Below are 19,220 nucleotides of genomic sequence, written 5' to 3'. Positions count from 1 at the left end.
TTCCTGCTGAATTTTGCCAGGAATGTAAGGGTAGTGCAAGGTGAGAGTTAGGTGAGAGCTAACTCACCTGACCATTTGTGTCCTCAAAAAAGGACACAAATGAGCCCCAACACCTCTTCCTCTTTAAGGTCAGGCGGTCAAGGAGGTTCTCCATGCAAAGGGGATAATAAGTAAATGGGGGAAGTGCTACAGAGAAAGAGAGACCCTGTTAGGCTGTTAGTCAAGGGATAATGGTGACAAAGCCCAAGAGCAGACTTGCACTGACTGATGAACCTTTAGGAAACTGCAGGCATGGCTTTCAAGAGATCTGAGCTGGATTAGAGCAATCCCTGGGACACCAGGAGGTGCTGATGGTGGTGGCTGTAGAAGGATGAATAATTGTTGTGTTTCTGTGCTTTTTTGGTTCCCCATTGGTGCTCGGTGTATGATGAATGATTTCCAAAGGTCTAAGTAATGAAGCAACAAAATTAGATGATAATGCAACCTTATTTGGTGCAGCAGAACCTAAATCTGTCTCTTAGGATTGGGGAAGAGTGTTTCAAAACTGGATGATAATATGGCAGAATAAATTTATATGTAAAGTGCATAAAGAAAATAAGCCTGCTAATGTAGCCACATCATTGCTAAAATGATCTCTTTCAGCTTAGGAAAGGAATCTTGGCATCTTTACAGAGTTCTCTGTAAACCCGAGCTTAACAGCAGTGATTAAAATGGAAACTTTGATGTTAGATATTACAGGAAATTAATTAATAAAGCTGAAGTTACTGTTGTAATATTGTATACATCTGTGGCTCTCCTATGTTGTGAAGAGAGAATGGAGTTTCGTATCCCTTAAGATGCAGTGACTAGTAGAACAAGAGGAATTCTAGAAAAAAAGATGAGGATAGTGAAAGGTGGAGAGATTTCCATCAGAGGAGGCATGTGAGAATTCTTTAGAGAAGTGATATATGAAGGTACAAGTGCTAGAGATCATCAGCCACAACTGAGGAAAAGTAAAGCAAAATGGACTTAGAATTCATAGAAGATACAGGCATGTGATGAAATTATGAAGCAACAGGCTTAAAACTAGCACAAAGTATTTTGGGTGTTGGGGTTTTTTTTTCAGTTGAAGGTAAGCTGGGATACCCCCAGGTGTGCAGGAGCCAATGGCACCTGGCTTGTACCAGCTCCAGGGCAGGTCCTGTGCCTGTGCTGGCCCTGCTGAGCCGCCTCCAGTGCTGGGGGCAGCTCTGGCCCCTGGCGACAGGAAGGACCTGGAGGGGCTGGAGCGTGTCCAGGGAGCGGAGCTGGGCAGGGAATGGAGCCCCAGGAGGGGCTGAGGGAGCTGGGAAGGGACTCAGCCTGGAGAACGGGTTCAAGTTGTTGGGAAATATTTATTGAAAGGGTTCTGAAGCCCCAACACAGGCTTCTCAGGGAAGTATCAGGGTCGCCGTTCCAGGAAAAGACATGTAGACATAACACTTGTGGGCATGGCTTAGTGGTGGACTTGGCAGTGCTGGATGTGTGTTGTATTTGATGATCTTGAAGGTCTTTTCCAGCCTAAATGATTCTGTACTTGTATTCTGTGATTCATACGTGGACCATGTTCCCTTCACTCTTAGGGCACTGCAGTGCACTCGGTCAGTAAATTAAGGCAGGGGTGGAGAAGGGGTCCCTCTGCTGCCAGGAACGCCACCAGGCTTCCCATTGTGAGGCGTGCTGTCCACTGATCCTTTGAGCTCAGACTCTAGCAGGGTCTCCTTCCCCACATCAGGTATATGGAGCAGGAGGCCCCTGTTTCAGCTGACACTCCTCCCAAATTGCAAATCTTAAGTATCAGTGCAGTCTTTTCAGAAGGATGGGGAAAAGGCTTGGGTGAGGAAGGAGAGAGAATGTGAAACGGGGTTGGGTGGCACCAGCAGTGCATCCTGCAGCCCAGGGAACTGCCTTGCTCCTCCTGCACGGCTGCAGTGCAGATCCCACCTCCACACAGGTCCCGTGCTGCAGGAGCTCCCCCCGGTGACCTGGCCAAGGCGGCCGCAGCGGGGCAGTGCGAACCTGCCAGGACCGTGTCCGTGCTGAGCCGGGCTGTGCGAACCTGCCAGGACCGTGTCCGTGCTGAGCCGGGCTGCAGGAGCAGTGCGGATCTGCCAGGACCGTGTCTGGGCTGAGCCGGGCTATGCAGCCGTGTCCGAGCTGCGCCTGCTGCGGGAGCTGCTCTCGCCCCGGCTGCCGCCTCTGCCGTGTACTGCTGCTGCTGCCGTGTGCTGCTGCTGCTGCTGCCGCTGCTGCCGTGTGCTGCTGCTGCTGCTGCTGCTGCTGCTGCTGCTGCCGCTGCTGCTGCTGCTGCTGCTGCCGTGTGCCGCTGCTGCTGCTGCTGCCGTGTGCTGCTGCTGCTGCTGCTGCTGCAGCCGTGTGCCGCTGCAGCTGCCGTGTGCTGCTGCTGCTGCTGCTGCTGCCGTGTGCCGCTGCTGCTGCCGCTGCTGCTGCTGCTGCTGCTGCTGCAGCCGTGTGCCGCTGCTGCTGCTGCTGCAGCCGTGTGCCGCTGCTGCTGCCGTGTGCTGCTGCTGCTGCTGCTGCTGCCGCTGCTGCTGCTGCTGCAGCCGTGTGCCGCTGCTGCTGCTGCTGCTGCCGTGTGCTGCTGCTGCTGCTGCCGCTGCTGCTGCTGCTGCTGCCGTGTGCTGCTGCTGCCGCTGCTGCTGCTGCTGCTGTGTGCCGCTGCTGCTGCCGTGTGCCGCTGCTGCTGCCGTGTGCTGCTGCTGCTGCTGCCGTGTGCTGCTGCTGCTGCTGCCGTGTGCTGCTGCTGCCGCTGCTGCTGCTGCTGCCGTGTGCCGCTGCTGCTGCCGTGTGCTGCTGCTGCCGCTGCTGCTGCCGCTGCTGTGTGCCGCTGCTGCTGCCATGTGCTGCTGCTGCTGCCGCTGCTGCTGCTGCTGCCGTGTGCTGCTGCCGCCGCTGCTGCTGCTGCCGCTGCTGCTGCCGTGTGCTGCTGCCGCCGCTGCTGCTGCTGCCGCTGCTGCCGTGTGCCGCTGCTGCTGCCGCCGAGGGCCTCCGGCGCACAGAGCCGGCTGATTTTACAGACAGGTTCTGGCTAAAACTGGTGGCAAAGACAGAGCAGAGATGGACACTGCCTTTTGCCAGCCGGCTTTTCTGGAAAGGCAGTTCTAGACCACAGGAAGCCTATGGAGAGGAGGGAATCCGTTTTATTGCACATTAGATCAGTGAGAGTGAATTGAAAGAGCAGCAGGAGAAAAGACAGGCATGCAGAGGTGTGTAGGTTGACAATGTCATTTTAAGTGTTGATATCAAAACCAGATATTAGGGATAATCTGACATATTATAGCAAAATGCTTAAAACATATTCTGAAAACAGGAATGGAAGAATGATTGATGTGCTTAACTGGGGGAGGTGATTATGACTGTGTAAAACTCTTTATGATCTTAAAGATGCTGAAATGCTTTGGGCACAGTCTCCAAGAGCAGTGGCTGTCTCCTTGGCAACAGGAAGGCATCTATCTGTTCCCATGGCAGTGGAGCAGAGGGGTGCTCGAGGAGGGCTGTGCAGAGCTCCTCAGCGCAGGCTCCCGGCTCGTGTTGCTCCTCCCTGGAGCAGAGGCTGTGGGCACATTCAGGTGCTCTGATCCTCTAGCTGACAAGGAGGAGTGAACTGGAAGTGTTCCTGCTCCCTGTGTAAAACTGATTAATTGGGCAGTGTTGTTTCATCTGGGGAGTTCCTTGCTAATTGCCAGCATTAAAGAGTTCTTTGCGGCTCCTCATAAGGAAAGTAGGATTTTTGCTACCCAGAGAGGCATCAGAGAGTGTTTGATGTTGATTCTTTCAAAGCCGTGGACAGACAGATCTGAAAAAACAGGAAACAACGTATATGCAGAGTCTGCCTCTCAGCAGCCCTTTCTGGTGTCTAAAAGGAGAATTGTGCAGAGATACTGACAGGCCTATCTGCACTAGATCCACCACATAAGAACTGCTAATAAAGTAAGCAAATTATGTATAACAGGCACCACTTTTTCTAAACCCACTGTGATTCTTTTCTAAGGGAGCCAACTCATATTTGGCACCAGAAGCAGGATTGAAGCATGGTTTGATGTTTTCATCTTTTTTAAATATGAGGCATGGGATGCAGAAGCACTAATGGAACAGTGATAATTTCAAAGTGATCAACTGAGAAAACTATTTTAGAAGCAGCATTTTGAATGCATTTCTATGTTGTGTGTAGGTATTACTAAGCAGTGTTCAGTTTTTTTCATCGACAGCCTGCTTTTCATTCCAGTAGTTTCTTTCCAGTCCTGCATTAAAGGATAGCAAAACAGAAATGCATTACTTACCTTCATTAGCACATTGTTTTGCTCCCTAATATGTACCTTTTAAGGCAAAAACCACTTTCAGTTGCTGCTGCTGGACTAGCATATATGCTTGCAGGTAAAGGCACTCCAGGTGCTTTGTCCTTGCCTTGTTTCAGCTCCAGTCTCCAGGCTGTGGTTCCTCATACAAATTCACCACATGTTGATTGGGCAAGTTGATTGAGTTACTTGTCATGCTTAAGTCTTTCCTGAGTAGAATCATAAAATCACAGAATGGTTGAAGTTTAAAAGGACCTCTTGAGATTGTGTGTTCCAACCTCCCATCTCAGAGCTGAATATCTACAGTGATGGAGTGAACTTGCTCTTTGGGCAATCTTTTCTAAGTAAAAACCTGTTCACCTGTTGTGGATGTCCATCTGCTTCAAGCATTCCCTAATCTTGTCTTCCTTCATTGACATCAAGTTTTCCTTGCTCCAGGCTGGTCTTAGGAGCCTGGAATTCCTGACAGCCAATCTTGCTAATAAAGAAAGATGCAAAGAAAGCATTCAGAACTTCAACTTATTCTGTGTTCATTCTCAGCAAATCCCCTCCCCAGTAAGCCTCCATTCTCACATATCTGCCTTTGACTGCTGAAATATTTGTAAAAACCTTTCTGTCCTCCCTTCATGTTCCTCCCTAGATTCAACTCCAGGTGGGCTTCTGTTATCCTGATGACATCCCTGCATGCTTGGACCCTGTCTCTGTATTCCTTCTGGGTCACCTGTCCCTGCTTCTGCCTCTTGTAATGCTTCAGCTCAGTCAGGAGCTCCTTGTTCATGCATGCAGGCTTCCTGCTGCTTTTGATTCATTTCCTGCCTGTGGGATGAACCAGTCTTGAATTTGGAGGAGGTGATCTTTGAAAATCAACCAGATCTCCTGGAACTCTCGTCTTTCCAATTGATTGATTGTTTTCTACCCTGGTCCATCCTCTCATGTTCCTGAAATACCATCTCATGGTCTAGCCAAGGCTGCTCTGACCTTCACACTCCTGACCAGCTCTTCCATGTCCAGCAGAATGCCTTTCTGTGTCGGCTCCTCAGTTGCCCATGTTGGGAGTTTATGGTCAGTGTGACCCAGAAGCCCCATGGATTGCTTGTGCCATGCTCTGTTATGCCCTCAGCAGATACTGGGGTGGTTGAAGTCTTCCATGAAGCCCAGAGACTGTGGACAGGGCTTTTTCCTGCTGTCTGTGGTCTCACTATTTCTCCCTCAGCAGGTGCTGTGCAGCAGGCACCTACCATGGCTGGTCCAGCTGATAACTCTGATCCTAACTCTGGCCTGCAGGCTCTCCCCTCATGCTCTGTCCATCCCCAGATGGAGCTCTGTGTGCTCCAGCCACACACTGAAGGGATGAAGGGCAGCTCCTCCTCCTCACCCCCAGCCTGCCCTTCCTGGAGCATCCTAAAGGCTGCAGCCATCACAGCACTCCCATCCTGTGGGGTGTCACTTACCCTGGAATTCGTGCATGTTCAGGGTGAAAAGGGACTAGAGAGAGCATCTCTAACAGCGTGGGTGTTCAGAAGCTTTCTGGAGGAAGGAGAGGAGGCTGTCAGTCTGGCAGCAGATACAGCACTGTTGCTGCAGGAATCAGGAGAATGTGTCACAGCTTCATCAGCCTGAAGAGAGGGACTGAGGGCCCTCTGCCCTCCAGCCACAGGCAAATGGCAGAAAAAGCATTTCACATGTTCCTGCTCTCTCACATGCTTTGCTACAGGGACACTGCAACAGGATGAGGAACTGAAATAATAATTATTGGAGTTATATGTGGTCCATTCTTCACCAGCTGCCAGACAGAACAGTAATTTTCTGGGGGTGTTCTTCAGGGCTTTGTCTGGTTTGAAATGTCAGAGACCTTTTGTTTCTGCAGGCAGGCAAGAGGTTTTTTCTTTTGATAGACAAATGGAGTTGAAGTGTAAGGGAAGATCATAAGCCTTACAATAAGGCCATAACAGGAGAGAGATGCAGGTCTGGAACTGATTTTGATTAAATCATTTCTTACAAAGAGCTGCTGACTCCTTGCAGCACTGTGGAAGAGAAAAAGCATCTTGGGGTTGCATGGCAAAGTGGCCGCAGGGCAGGGTAAAATCAGCAAATGCATAAGGCTGATGGGATGCAGAGGGATGCAGAATTGGGCCCTTATCTACATGAAGTATCTGTACTGAATAGAGACAATTTCAGAGCAAATTTTTGCCTGTGGCATTCCAAGAGGATTTAATCAGAGTGAAAAAAAAAAGTATTTGCCAAGTTCAGAAGAGACAGAATTGCAGTTTTGTGATGTGCAACAGCAGGAGCTTGAACTGGGGAGAGGAAGGATTGACTCGAATAGAAGGAGGTGGAGAAACAGAAGATAAGAAAAAATGAGTAACCGCTAAAATAAAATCAGCCAAGTGGAAGAGTTGCTAAAGATCAGATGCAGCAGAAAAGGAGTAAGTTATGCGGTAGACAGAAGAACCTTTTCTGAAGAACAGAAATATGACAAGCTTTTTTTGTGTTGGAATATTTCTTAGCTCCCTGTATTTCTTAGTATTGGAATACTAGTGATTAACTTTCCATTACATAAGCTTTTCACTAATTTTTTAGGTTTGTTTCATTCTTGTTTAGATTAGGTAAATACCCTACTGGAGATTAATGTCCAAGATCTGAACTAAAAGGATTTAAAGAAATACTGTTTTATTTTCATGGTATCTCAGACTTAAAATAACAAATTAGAAAGCCTTTCTCTCTATAACCTTAGCAGACATTTATGTTTTATTATTTGGCATAATATTTACAATTAGCATTTGGTGTTACTGTATCATATGTATATATACCAGCTGGGCTGTCTATTCTGATATATGGATCAGAACACTAAGGAATCTCCTTGAAGAAGGAGACATAGTTACTTCCCAAGAGACAATAAGGTAGTTGAAATCTCCCACAAGTGTGTTGTTTTTATGGTTTCAAGTTGCGGGCAGAGTATAAATTGATCTGAGAACAGGTGTTGAGGATGGGTGCAGAGGGTAGGAATTTGGTGGCTGTTCCAAACAAGGGTAGCCAGACAGCTGGCACGCCCGTCGGGATGACTGGTGTGCTCTATTCCACTGTGCTCCTTCTATTTCCATCCGCTGGCTTCATCTGCAGACTGTCAAGGCCAGAGACGACATTGTTCTTAGCTGAACCTCCTCGTACTCTCAGGCACCAGAAACTAGGGAGCCCAAGAAGGGGAAGGATTGTGGCGTGTGACAGAGAATGTGACACAAAGTACAACACTCTTCTCCCTCTGACAGTTCATGGCCCTGCACAAACACATCCCTCTCCTGGAAGTTCTCCAAAGTAAGCTCTGTTTTGAAAAGCACTGAATGCCAGAATGATTCTACTTAGCTTCTTCTGCACGTTTTGAAGCTGATTTAACAAGTAACTTGTCGCAGCACTTGTGTGCCTGGTGGCTGAGAGGTGCTTTCTCCCAGGATGGCTGCGGTGCACGCTGTGTGCCAGGTGACCCCGGCCAAAGGCAGCTTGGAACTGTGAGCTGGGAGCTGCCAGCCTGCTGTGCCCAAAGGCAGCTTGGAACTGGGAGCTGGGAGCTGCCAGCCTGCTGTGCCCAAAGGCAGCTTGGAACTGGGAGCTGGGAGCTGCTGTGCCCGTGCTCTGCTGAGGGACAGGAGCACACAAACCACTGTGCTGTGCTGCAGCCAGGCCGGTTCCACCCCTGCAATGCTCAGTTGCTCAGATGAGCCTTGGCCAAAGCCCATTGTCCAGCTGGACCCCAAGGGCTGTAATCGTGTCCCTGTACCACGAGCTGCTGTGCTCAGGGTCCTGTGATTTCATACATGGATTTATGTACTGGGTGAGTCGCTGCTGAAAGGATTAGCAAACCATCCTACCTGCCCTACACACACAGCACAGTTCTTCCACCTCAGGATTTATCTTCCACCAGCCAGATCTTTTCCAGCTTAAATCTCCTGTCTAACATTTAAGTCTGAGTTGAGTTTTTTATCCTTTCTCCTGATTGGCTGTGAAACTTTTCCAAAATCTTCTTGTGTGAGGATTTAATCTACAAATATTTTGCTTCTCTCTTTTAGATCTTTGAAGGAGGTAAAAAAATCTGTATGGAAAACCCACCTTGGAGTCCATAGTAGTCATTTTCCTTCCACTTGTTTTTATTACTTGTTTATAACTTTTCAGTAATGTTACATACAAATTACATACTAATTATGTTCCTATGAAGAATTTCAGGCATATAATGTTTTACTACATTGCCTCTAAGTCACATTTGCCATTTCCCACTGGCTGCCATTGTTTTTTTTCCAAAGCCATTGTTTGCTGTAATGACGTACCGTTTGAGATTAACTTTGACTTTTTGGAGTAATCTGTAACTGTTGTAATTATTCTGCCAAATAAAATAATTTTAAAAGACATTTTGCCTTGTCTGGCAATGCAGTTTTTGTAATGATCACCACTATTGCTTGTTCTCAGTTCCATCATGTTCTAAGGCTGACATGATTGTATTCCCCTGTTAATTGTCATTCCAGTTCAGCTGAAGTGGGACCTGGATTTATGAGACAGTCCATGCCAAGACTGCTCCGTTTTCCTTCTTTGGTTCTGTCCTTTCTCCAGCCTCCTAGTGCTCAATTCTTAAGCAGCTTTGCCTATGAATACACTCTTCAGTCCATATTTACTTACTATTGATTTGCTTAAACTATAGACACTTTTCAAATTACTTTCAGTGAGAATAGGGATAATTCTTAGCATTGTTAGTATTAATCAAAATGAACTGTAATGGACTCCTGACAAACAAATAGGAAATCCTGTAGGTTTTCTGACAATGCAGAAGGGCGAGACTACTCTAGGCAGATGCATTACCTTCATCCTAAGTCCATGCAAGGCTCAAGAATTATTTTTGAAAGACAAAATAACTGAGCATGAGAAGGGTATGTGTGGTATGAAAAAGCAGCCTAAGTTTACTAACATACTCTTTCTCAGATAAGTAGATTGATTCCTCACAAAGTAATCAGTGTCTTTCTTGTCCAGACTTGAGTGAAGCCTTTGATACAGTGTGATCTGAACATTTGGCTGGGACTCAGAAGACAGGTAAAAGCAGAACTGCAGAGTAGGGAAGGAGCTCAGTAAAGAAGACACAAAAGACATTGCAGTTTCTTCAGGATTTCTCTAGGGTGACATTTAATATTTTCACTAATGCCCATGGCACAAAAATAGGCAATGTAATAATGAAATTTGCTGCTGATGCAAATTGGTATTGTTGAAGCAGAAGAGAACAGGTTATGTGGGAAGAACTGCTTGACTGTGAACTACACAAACAGAACCAGCTGGTATCTGGTGACAGTGCAGTGCACAGCCATGCACTTGGGGCCTTGTCACAGGAGTAGGCACTGCATGCCAGAAGTGATCTAATGACAGTGCTTAAGAAGGAGAAACAGCCTGGTACTTCAGCTCATGTTCACTGTCAGGATGTTGTGGAAGGCAGCTATGAGCCTGGCGAGGTTTGATAGATTTCTGCTTGTGAGAAAAGTCCTGATGGCACACGAGCATGTGGCCTGGACAATGGAGGTACAGTTCTGTCTGCCCTTGTTCTAGCCAGGTTAACTGGGACTGACAGGTGTAGGGGGATATGGCATGGGTAAATGAAGGTGGTGTAGAATGTAATCTTATCCCCTAAAAGAGCTGCAGCTGAACCAATTACTAAAGATTAGGAGCAGAGCGGATGATAACAGGCCACACCTGTAGCCAATAAGAACAGTGTTATAAAAGAGTGGACTGGGAGGAACTGGAATGAGATGACTCCTGCAAGGACTGGGAAGAGTTAGTGCTAAGAGGAACTGCCTACAAGAAACATTGAGAAGGTACAAAACTCTGGTGATATGGAATCCTTGCGCTATAATGATAATAGAACTCTTGATATATAAGATGACAGACAGGAATGTTGAGAAATGGGTACAGAATTTTAAGAAGGCAAATAACAGTTTCACTTGTTTAGTCTGACAAAAGGAAGAGTGAATGTGGATGTGACAGGTATGTAGAAATGCTTCAAAGCATAAACATTAGACACAAAGGACCATTAAGGACAATGTTGATAAGAGTAAATTAAAATAGTCACAAAACCCCAGAACTTGGATTTTTAGCAGCTATCCTGAAGGAATACCAAGATTTAAAGTGTTGTGCAATAAACTTATATCTGAAAGGGTTAGATGTCACATGGTTGCTGTTGATTATACATAGAATCAGAGAATTGTAGAATGGTTTGAGTAGGAAGGGACTCTCCAGCCCAACCAGTAAACCAGGTTACTCCAAGCCCTGTCCAACCTGGCCTGGAATACTTTTAGGGATGGGGCAGGCACAGCTTCTCTGGAAAACCTCACCACCTGCATTGGGAAGAAGTAGTGGTTCCCTCAGCTCTGTTCTGTCAGTGAGTGACAGCAGGTGAATATTCTAGGTGCTCTTACCGAAGGCACCCCAAAGCCATCATTCTGACCACCAAATATCATGAAGATACACTTTCTGGACTAGGGGGCTGTTGGTTTGAGGGTAGTTGTTGATAGGTCTTTTTCTCTGTACCCTCAGGATTACCCACCAAGAATTCCTCTATTTAATTCACTTCTGAAAAATTCAAATCTGTATTCCCAACTCTTCCCCTTCCAGGACCAAAGTCTGACTACTAACCTCTCAGACTGCGCAGCTCTGCTCTGGCCCTGGTTAGAGGATGAGGATTGTGGCTGCTGCTTGCAGTGCTCTGGTCTTTGCTCAGATGTCTGAAGCCGTTTGTGCACAGCTGTTGCTGCACACAGTGTAGACAGGGATGCTGATGATGGAAAAGGGGAGGTAAAGGCATGGTAGAACTAGACAGCTTACCATGAAGCTAAACAGAATTGACTAAAATATTAGTATGGTTGATGATAATTCTGATGACTCATTATTTTGTATCCTATAATATTACATACATATTTTATATATTTCTCTGTCTTTTAGCATCCCTGCTGTTGCCTTTGATTACTTTTAAAATAATAATGAAATAAGTTTCTCACTCTACCTCTTCACAATGATGATTGGAACCTTCAGAGACAGAGACAAACACTTCTCTTTGTCTTATTTCCTGCCTTCCTCCCTCCCTCCCTGATACATTTTAGAAACAAGTACTGGGAAGGTCTAACAAAGAAAGGAACCTCTGTGTTACAAAATTTCCGTTTCTGTATGGAAATAAGGCAGAAGGAATCTCTGGGAATCAGCTGGTGCTGTGTCCTGTCCGCAGTCACGATCCACACCACCTACATCAGTCTGGATAGATGCTTGTCTAACCTGTTCTCGAAAGACCTTTGGTGATGAGGAGTCCCATCCTTGCTGGACAAACTCTCTCAGAACATCTCTACCGTCACTGCTGTGCTTCTCCTTAATATCTGACATAATCTTCCTGGGAGAAATTCAAGCTGTTATTTCCTGTCCTCTGTGTATGGGGAGCATCTCTTCCCTGTATTTGCAGCAGCCTTTTGGACACCTGACCACTGTTGTTTTCTCTTTATCTTGTTTGGACCTTACAGTTCCTGTCACACTTACTGACCTTCCCTAACCTTCCTGGTTTCTCCCCCATTTCCTCTGGTGCACAGAGCCCATGACAGCAAAGGTTGGTCTGGGTGAGACCCTGACAATTCATACCACGACAGAATTGCTGTGGAAGAGTCCCTCAGCAATTCTGGAAACATTAAATTTTTCAACCTTAAGGAAACGTTGAGCTGGAACAGCTCGTGGCCTGGAGAGCTCAGGGGATGGGGAGGAGAGATGGAATGAGGGAAAATTAACAATCTAGAGTACTGTTGTCAGTGCCTGTGCTGCCACCAAGGGGATGAGAGCAGTGGGGCAGCACTCTTGTAGTCTGCTGATCTTCTGGGGTTTATCTGTTTATTTTGTGACAGTGTAGTACTGTTAACTCACATTCAGCTTACCATCTATCATATTCCCAGATGTTTTTTCTGAAAAAAAGTCTCTTCAGCCAGTTCTCCATCTCCTGTTTAGATAGTTGCTGATTTATATCCTTATGTGGAACCCTGCACTGTTTCTGATTGAATTGTGGTTTGAAAAAACAGGACATATCTCCAGGTGCTCAGGACTTTAATTTTGATAATCTCTTGTAGCAAACTTGTAACCTCTCCAAACTGTATGTTGCTAGGAAATTGAATAAGCTTGTTCTCTAAGTACATTATCCATATTGTTAATGAGACTATTGAATAATTGTGAACTCACGAACAAGTGGACATTTCTTTAGATTACCAGAGCCTCTGTCTTGGGATATTTTTTTGGTTCCAGCATGTCGTCTATGCCACATTGCATCAATTCCAAAACTGTTGCAAATATTCTAAGTTTCATTGAAAAAAGAGCGACGCTGACTTAAGTGAAACTTGGGTGAGGGAAACCACACCTGCTTAAGGCAATCAGCACCTTCATTACTTCTATAATTACCTACAGACCAAAAAATGGCGAGTAGCAGGAGACACGTCTCCATAAAACAACTTGGTTCATCTCTTTTCTAATTGGACCATCTTAGTTTAACAGCCTGAAAAGCCCTGAATAGCAGAAGTCAAAGCAGAGCACACACACCAAGAGGGCTCCCAGTGCCCCGGGAAGTACCAGGGAAGGAGATCAGCCCTTCTCTGAAATGAAGTGCTCTGGGAATGGGACATGAAGTGAGCTGAAAGTGAGTATGAATGAGGCCCCAGCATGTGCTCAGCCTTCAGGAATGAGTGGAAGAACACAAGCCTTGCCCGGAGCCCCGTGGCACAGAGAGCTTACAGGTCAGAGACAGCTGGGAGCTGCCAGGATACCTGCAGCAGTTGGGGATCACTTGGGTTAAATCAGTCACTTTTTAAAAGAACATTGACAACTATTTTCTACACTTTTATGGGGGGGGGGGGGGGGGAAAGTTGGAAAAATAGAAAACTAAACAATTTAAAATAAAATCATATGCTGTGTGTCTTAATATGGGAAATTACATTCTTGCATGGTAACCTTCATCCTTTTGTGCAAATGCCTCACACAGTAGTTTTCCTGGACACTATTGTGAAGGGTTGAAGAATCACAGGAAATGGGTTTCATTCTCAGCTAGGTAATGTTGGGCAAGTCACTTCCATCCATTTGTACCGTATTTTCCATTTGCAAAACATAAGAGCTGCATGTGTTGATTTTTCTAAAGTGCTTGGAGAACTACCATGCTAAGAGATGAGTTTTTATTATTACAGGATTTTTAAACGTGGTGGGGTTTTTTTGTTGGGTTTTTTTTTGTTGTTGTTGTTGTTGTTTTTTTTGGGGTTTTGGGTTTTTTTTTTTGTTTGTTTTTTTTTGGTTTTTTTTTTTTTACATTTACTCAGTCAATGGCTGAAGCGAGGCTGCCATTCCTTAATTTTCAAGTGGCTGGCCCTGGAATTTGATGTTCAAGGAAACCTGGTTTTGGATGTCCGTTAAGAACATCCAGATAGATTACAATATATATGGTATGGTTTTCAGCTTAAATTACTAGCACTTCATAGCAAATGTCCTCCTGCTCCAGAAGGGACTCGGTGGCTATTGATGGAGCTCGGGGCGGCTGCGGCTCCATGCCGTATTTGCAGCTAAGTGGAAAAACAGGAGAAGCCTGAAATGCGCAGCCGAGCGCATGCTCCGGCCGGGGGACAAAGGGCCGGGGCTCGGGGCTGCGGCCCGGCCCGAGAACAGCCGGGCGCCGCTCCGTGCCGCTGCTCCGGCCGCGGGCGGTGCCGGCGCGGGAGGGGTTAAAGCGCCGCCGCCCGCGCGTCCCCGCCGGCCCGCGCTGACCTTCACGGGGCCGCGCCGGGCATGCGCGCGCCGCGCCCGGGGCCGCGCTGCGCCCGCCGCGGTTCTGCCCGCCCGGCCCGGCCCGGCCCGGCCCCGGGCAGGCGGATTGGCCCGGGCCGGTCCTCGCCCGCCCGCGGCGGGGCCGGGACCGTGGCAGGCGCACGCCCTGCCCGTGCCGGGCGCGCCGTTGCCATTCGGTGCCGATGGTGCTGGCGACGGAGCGCGGGGGGACGCGAGGGGGGACCGCGCGCCGCGCCGCAGCCCGGAGCCGCCTCCGCCCCTGCCCGCGCCGGGCCCGTAGCGGCGGCTGCTGGAGGAGCCCTGCGGCCCGGCCTTGGTGCCGTTTCACGCGGTGGGGGCTCGCACGGCTCCCCGCCAGGGGGAAACAGCCGCACGGGCCGGGGCCGGTGCCCCTACGGCCGGGACTGCTGAGACCGCCGGCCGGTCTGAGTGCGGCACCCACAGCTAGTACAGAATGTGAGGAAAATGCACGATGTCTGCCGGGAGCAGGGAAGGGGCTCCCATGATGGGAACCAGCATTCCTGTGTGAGTCTGGGGTCTAAAACACTTGGCAGATACCAGCTGCCTGCCGCCTTGCCAGTCACACTGGCGTTTAGAGTCGTTTAGGTTGGAAAAAGCCCTCTAGATCAAGTTAACCTGACGTGACCATGTCATATGTGCCTTTAGTTCAGCTAGAATTTAAGGAATTTTTCCAGTACAAAACAAGGCAAGGCTATGTTGATTTGTTTGGCATATTCCTTCTGAGGGGCTGAGGGGGAGCTGATAACCACACTCACCCTCCCTAAGTTTCTGTGATTCCTCGGGCTGTTGCCACACACTAGCACTTAGATTGGGTGACCCTAAAAATCAGTGGAGGTCACTGTCCTCACCCCCATGTTCAGAAGGCCATGTGACCTTCATGGCTTGCCCTTCACTGCTAGTCAATGCAGTGTCTTTTCTGTGCTTGTTTTTATTAGTGGATGAGGGCAGAATAATTTTGTTTCTGATCTGATCCCGTTGTTTGCAGTCCTGCCAGAAAATTCTCAGCCCCTAGACAAGAATTTCAAGCAGAGGAAGAGAATAAACCCCTCTTGTAACCTGGCAACATCTCGCCTATTGCTGTGTTAAGGGAGAGCAGGGAAGATGGGCCCTCCTGTGTTAAGGAGAGCAGGAAACAGAACGGTGCCCCGGGCCCTCACTGCGGGCTCGGCCATCATGGAGCAGCCGCGCTCAGCCCGTGGAATGGCTGCCGTGCTGCCGGCGCCGCCAGGGGCTGGGCTGCTGCTCTCTTCTCCCTTCCCCCTTGGGCTTCACCTTCCCAGCAGTGTCCTGGGATGTTACACGCTGTCGTGCAGGGCTTTGTGTGACAAGCAGTGAACTGCTGATGTCTTACAGCAGCTGCGGTGTTAATAATTTGTCTGCGTCTGTCAGTCAGCCTGGGGTCTCTGGAGGATCCATCACAGTGGTAGCAGAGCATCCCGAGCGTGGTCACTGGGGAGAGCTGGCGGGAGTGGGGGTGGAATCAAGCCGTGGGAGCTGCGCCGCCATGCTGCCCCCCACCCCCTTCTTTTGCTGATCTCACATGCTTGCTTTCCCGTCGCTTCCACATGTTGTCCCTCCCTGTTCCCAGCTCCGGCCTCCCGCTGCTTCTCTCTTGTCCAGAGGGGTTAGCTCTCGTCTCTCATGCTGGAAACGCTGCCAGCGAATGTTTCTGTGTGCTGCCTGCCAGGTCCCTGGGGAAAGGGCCTGGAAATGCAGTGCAGGAGGAGCAGTGGGAGCAAGGGAAAACCACTGCTCGCCTGCTGCATTTTCTAATGGGAAAACATCTCTGCGAGGTGCTGAGCTCTGTGTCACTGCTGAAGTTGCCCCCTCCCCCTTCCCCTTGTCCCAGAATTTCCCATCCCTGATGCAGAGGAGCAGAGGCTGCAGCACTACCAGGGAAAACTGAGACGTGTTTTTCAATTTGCCTCCTGCTTATCTCTGCTGTTTGGACAGAGAGGTTTAAAAAGCTGGATTTTCTGTCCCTGCAGAGTAAACAGACAGAGCCCGGCAGCACAAACTATTTCTGGCTTATCAGTGGAGGAATGCAGCAGCTGAGGCTGAGCGCGAGTGGGCCGTCAGGAAGGCCCTGAAGGGGCCCCCTCCCCACTCCGTGCTATTAGAAGTGTGAGAGCCCAGCAGGACTCAGAGGGGAGAGTTGGAGAAAAAGGCAGAAAAGGGAAAGAAAGAGGAAGAGAGAGAGTGAGAGAGGCTGAGCAGACCCTGATGGCTACAGATGAAGTTACAGGAGGGGCTCGCAAAGCTACGAAAAGCAAACTTTTTGAGTTTCTGGTCCATGGGGTGGTGAGTCGGGAAAGTTAGTGAGCTGGCTGGCTCTGAATAGAGGGATGAGTGGAAACTGGAGGTTCTGTGCTGGGCTGGATCAGCTCCTGCAGTGTGCTCCTGGGGCGCTGGTAGCTGCCTCACCAGGGGAACACTGGGGTCTGTAGAACCCCCAGCCTCTGCACCGATTCATTGTTAATACAGGCTTGTGTCTGGGGGGATGTGTGCTGTGCTTTTTGCTGTGATTCTCCATGAATGGTGAATAGCATGCTTTTCAGCCTGATCATGGTGCAGAATCTGCACTGGATCTAACCCATATGGGCTTGTAGGACACTTTGTTCTGTAATCAAACTTGTGTTTTGAAAAACAATTCTGATGAGAGCCTGATGAAGCCTTGGGGTGCTGCCTCTGGTTCTTGTCTCCAGTCTTGGCTCATTTGTATCCTCTGGCTACTTAACAGGTGACTTTCAGGGGCTTGAAGAGATTAGCTCTGCAGGTCTGTAACAGTCTATGGAAACTCACCCACGAGAGAATTTCAGGGTGCCATGCTTAATTAAAGCAGTCCTTCAGATCTTTAAAAATGTTCCAGCTTTTGTTTAAGAATCAGGTCTTCGATCTCCATTTAAGGGGAAATGCTCACCCTGTTTTGCTGCCATTGGAAATGTTCTTTAAATGACTCTAGTGTCTGAGAGCAGTCACCATTTATAACATTTGGATTTCTAGCATTGATACACATTGAACAGAAATAAGGCTGTTAAAGAGCCCAAAGGAATGTAATATTATTTGGATGCTGATATTCCCGAGTGCTTCTTTCTCGAGGATCCTGGCATCTCCTGTGACACCTTTTTGAAGACATCAGGTGGGGGCTCTTGTACAGAGGTCATAGAAACCTGTGGGGCTCCAGGCAGACTCTTGTGTCCTTGATTCAGGCTAACTCCAGATGTGTAGGATCTCGTGTGTGTCCTTTGGATCCTGGGCATGGTGGGTCTGGCAGGGCCAGGGACTCTAAGGTGGCCTTGTGCAGAGGTGCTGTGGTGCCAGAGAACAGGAGCAGGCTGGGCGAGATTGGCAGCTGCTCGGGGTGATGGAGAGCAGCTCTGCAGGTGGTAGCAGTGGTTTCGTTGTGGGTTTGTCAAGGTGCTCTGGAGTGTGATGGCTGTATCTGAGCAGAACCAGAAGCAAGTTGGGAGGGTGGCAGATGGGATGATTTTGCCTTTTCTAAAGTTTCCCTTGGCATTTGCACACCAGTGCTCTTCCTTTAGTATCGAGAAGAGTGGCAAAAATAGTTATGGGAATTTGCTTATTCCACATCTAGCTGGCCTTCGTGTGAAAGCAGCATGCAAGGCTCTCAAGCCTGGGAAATTTTTAATTTATACTGGAATGAATATAGCAGAACTCATTTCCATTACTCATTTGGATGCCAGAAAAGTCTGCCTTTTCTACCCTGGGAGTTTTGTTGCTAGTGGTACCTTACTTGAATGTATGCATTAGCCTGGAATATCTGTATATATCTTCCTGCTTCTTGTTGCCGAGGCTGGGGCTTCTTTGCTGTTGTCCTGGTGCCTGAACACCTCTTGTAACACCCTCTCTTTTCCTTCATTATTATCTCCTTTAGTTCTGCTTTGGTGCCTGGTTTGTTCTTTCCTTTAGTTTTTTCCTCATCTCAGGTTCATTTTGATCAAAACATGGGTTGGGGTAGTCACTCTTCCATTACTTCAAAAAGATGAAAAAAAGCTATAATTTCATTTTATCTCCAGGCCCTGGATCCTGTCAAATAAGAGAATGTGCCATGCCTGTCATTACCTTGAGTTTGCCTAGCACTGGCTCCTCTGTTTTATTACTGCCCAAAGTGTGTCAACACCTGAATTAATTCATTGAGAAATCAAGTTGCATAGCAGACTTTAGTGGAATTTCTTGGAGTCAGATTCTGCTCTAATTTCAGGGACCAATCTCTTCTTCAAATGCCTAATTTTTTTATTCTATGATAACATTATTTAATTTGGTTATTGAAAATTATTTTCTCTCCCCCTCAAAAAATGGGGAGAAGCAAACAGAGGTAGAATGTTGTGAGAAATCCTTTTTTCTTTGTTGACACTTAAATTATCAGGATAATTCTGCAGTATTTCCTATGGGCACTTAGCTCTTGGATTCACCTGATCTTTCTGGAAACATATGCTCCTTGGCTAAGGTCGCTTTGCCCTTTGCTCTCATGCACCTGATCCTGCTTTTGTGCTTTTCCATATTGCCAGCTTAGATGATGACTTCTTCCTCATTTGTCCCAGGCAGAAGGGATCCCTCTGAAAGGTGAAATCTTTCAAAGGTTAAAACTCTCAAGTGGGACGCTTCATTCTCTCCTTCTTGAGACCTTGATCGTTTGTTACACCTCTGGTTAGCAGCTGGGCTTTTAGAAAGGTTAAATCTCTTTCTGTTTAGTTATTTTTGCTATGCTTTTACTCCTGTTCAGGTTCATCAACGTCCTGCACATCATTTCTGTGGGAAGAATCCCACCCCCCCCGGAAAGGCTTCATGCTGTACTTAGTCCTTTTTTGTTGTTCCTCTGTTTTTCTAGCATTTGTATGGACAAATATGGCTTTAATCACCCTATTTATGTTTATTATCTTTTTATCAATGCATTTTCTGCTCTCCAATAGTACATTTCAGGCAGTCTTTTTGACATTTCTCTAGCTGTTCAGCTGTTGCCTTGCATTTTGTTGAACGAGTTACTAGTCTTGGTGCAGGTCATTACTTTCCTCAGTTTCCTCTCTCCTCTAG

General features: G+C 47.7%; 1 protein-coding gene across 5 annotated transcripts in view; it reads left to right on the top strand.

Annotated features, from left to right (window-relative positions):
* The window catches only part of SMARCD3 (SWI/SNF related, matrix associated, actin dependent regulator of chromatin, subfamily d, member 3), a 75,858-nt gene that overhangs the window by 8,918 nt on the left and 47,720 nt on the right, over positions 1-19,220 (top strand). The window contains exon 1 of one of the 5 annotated variants that reach the window (XM_066549508.1): positions 16,346-16,469. The exons of 3 other annotated variants lie outside the window; for them this stretch is intronic. In XM_066549508.1, coding sequence (XP_066405605.1) covers positions 16,392-16,469 — 78 coding nt within the window. In that variant the 5' untranslated portion in view covers positions 16,346-16,391. Of the gene's footprint in view, positions 1-16,345; positions 16,470-17,290; positions 17,308-19,220 lie in introns of those variants that run through there. One more of the 5 variants, XM_066549537.1, reaches the window with a different exon arrangement.

The sequence above is a fragment of the Molothrus aeneus genome, chromosome 1 (genome assembly GCF_037042795.1).
Source record: "Molothrus aeneus isolate 106 chromosome 1, BPBGC_Maene_1.0, whole genome shotgun sequence".
NCBI classification, from domain to species: Eukaryota; Metazoa; Chordata; class Aves; order Passeriformes; family Icteridae; genus Molothrus; species Molothrus aeneus.
This window is presented reverse-complemented; position numbering and strand designations above follow the sequence as displayed.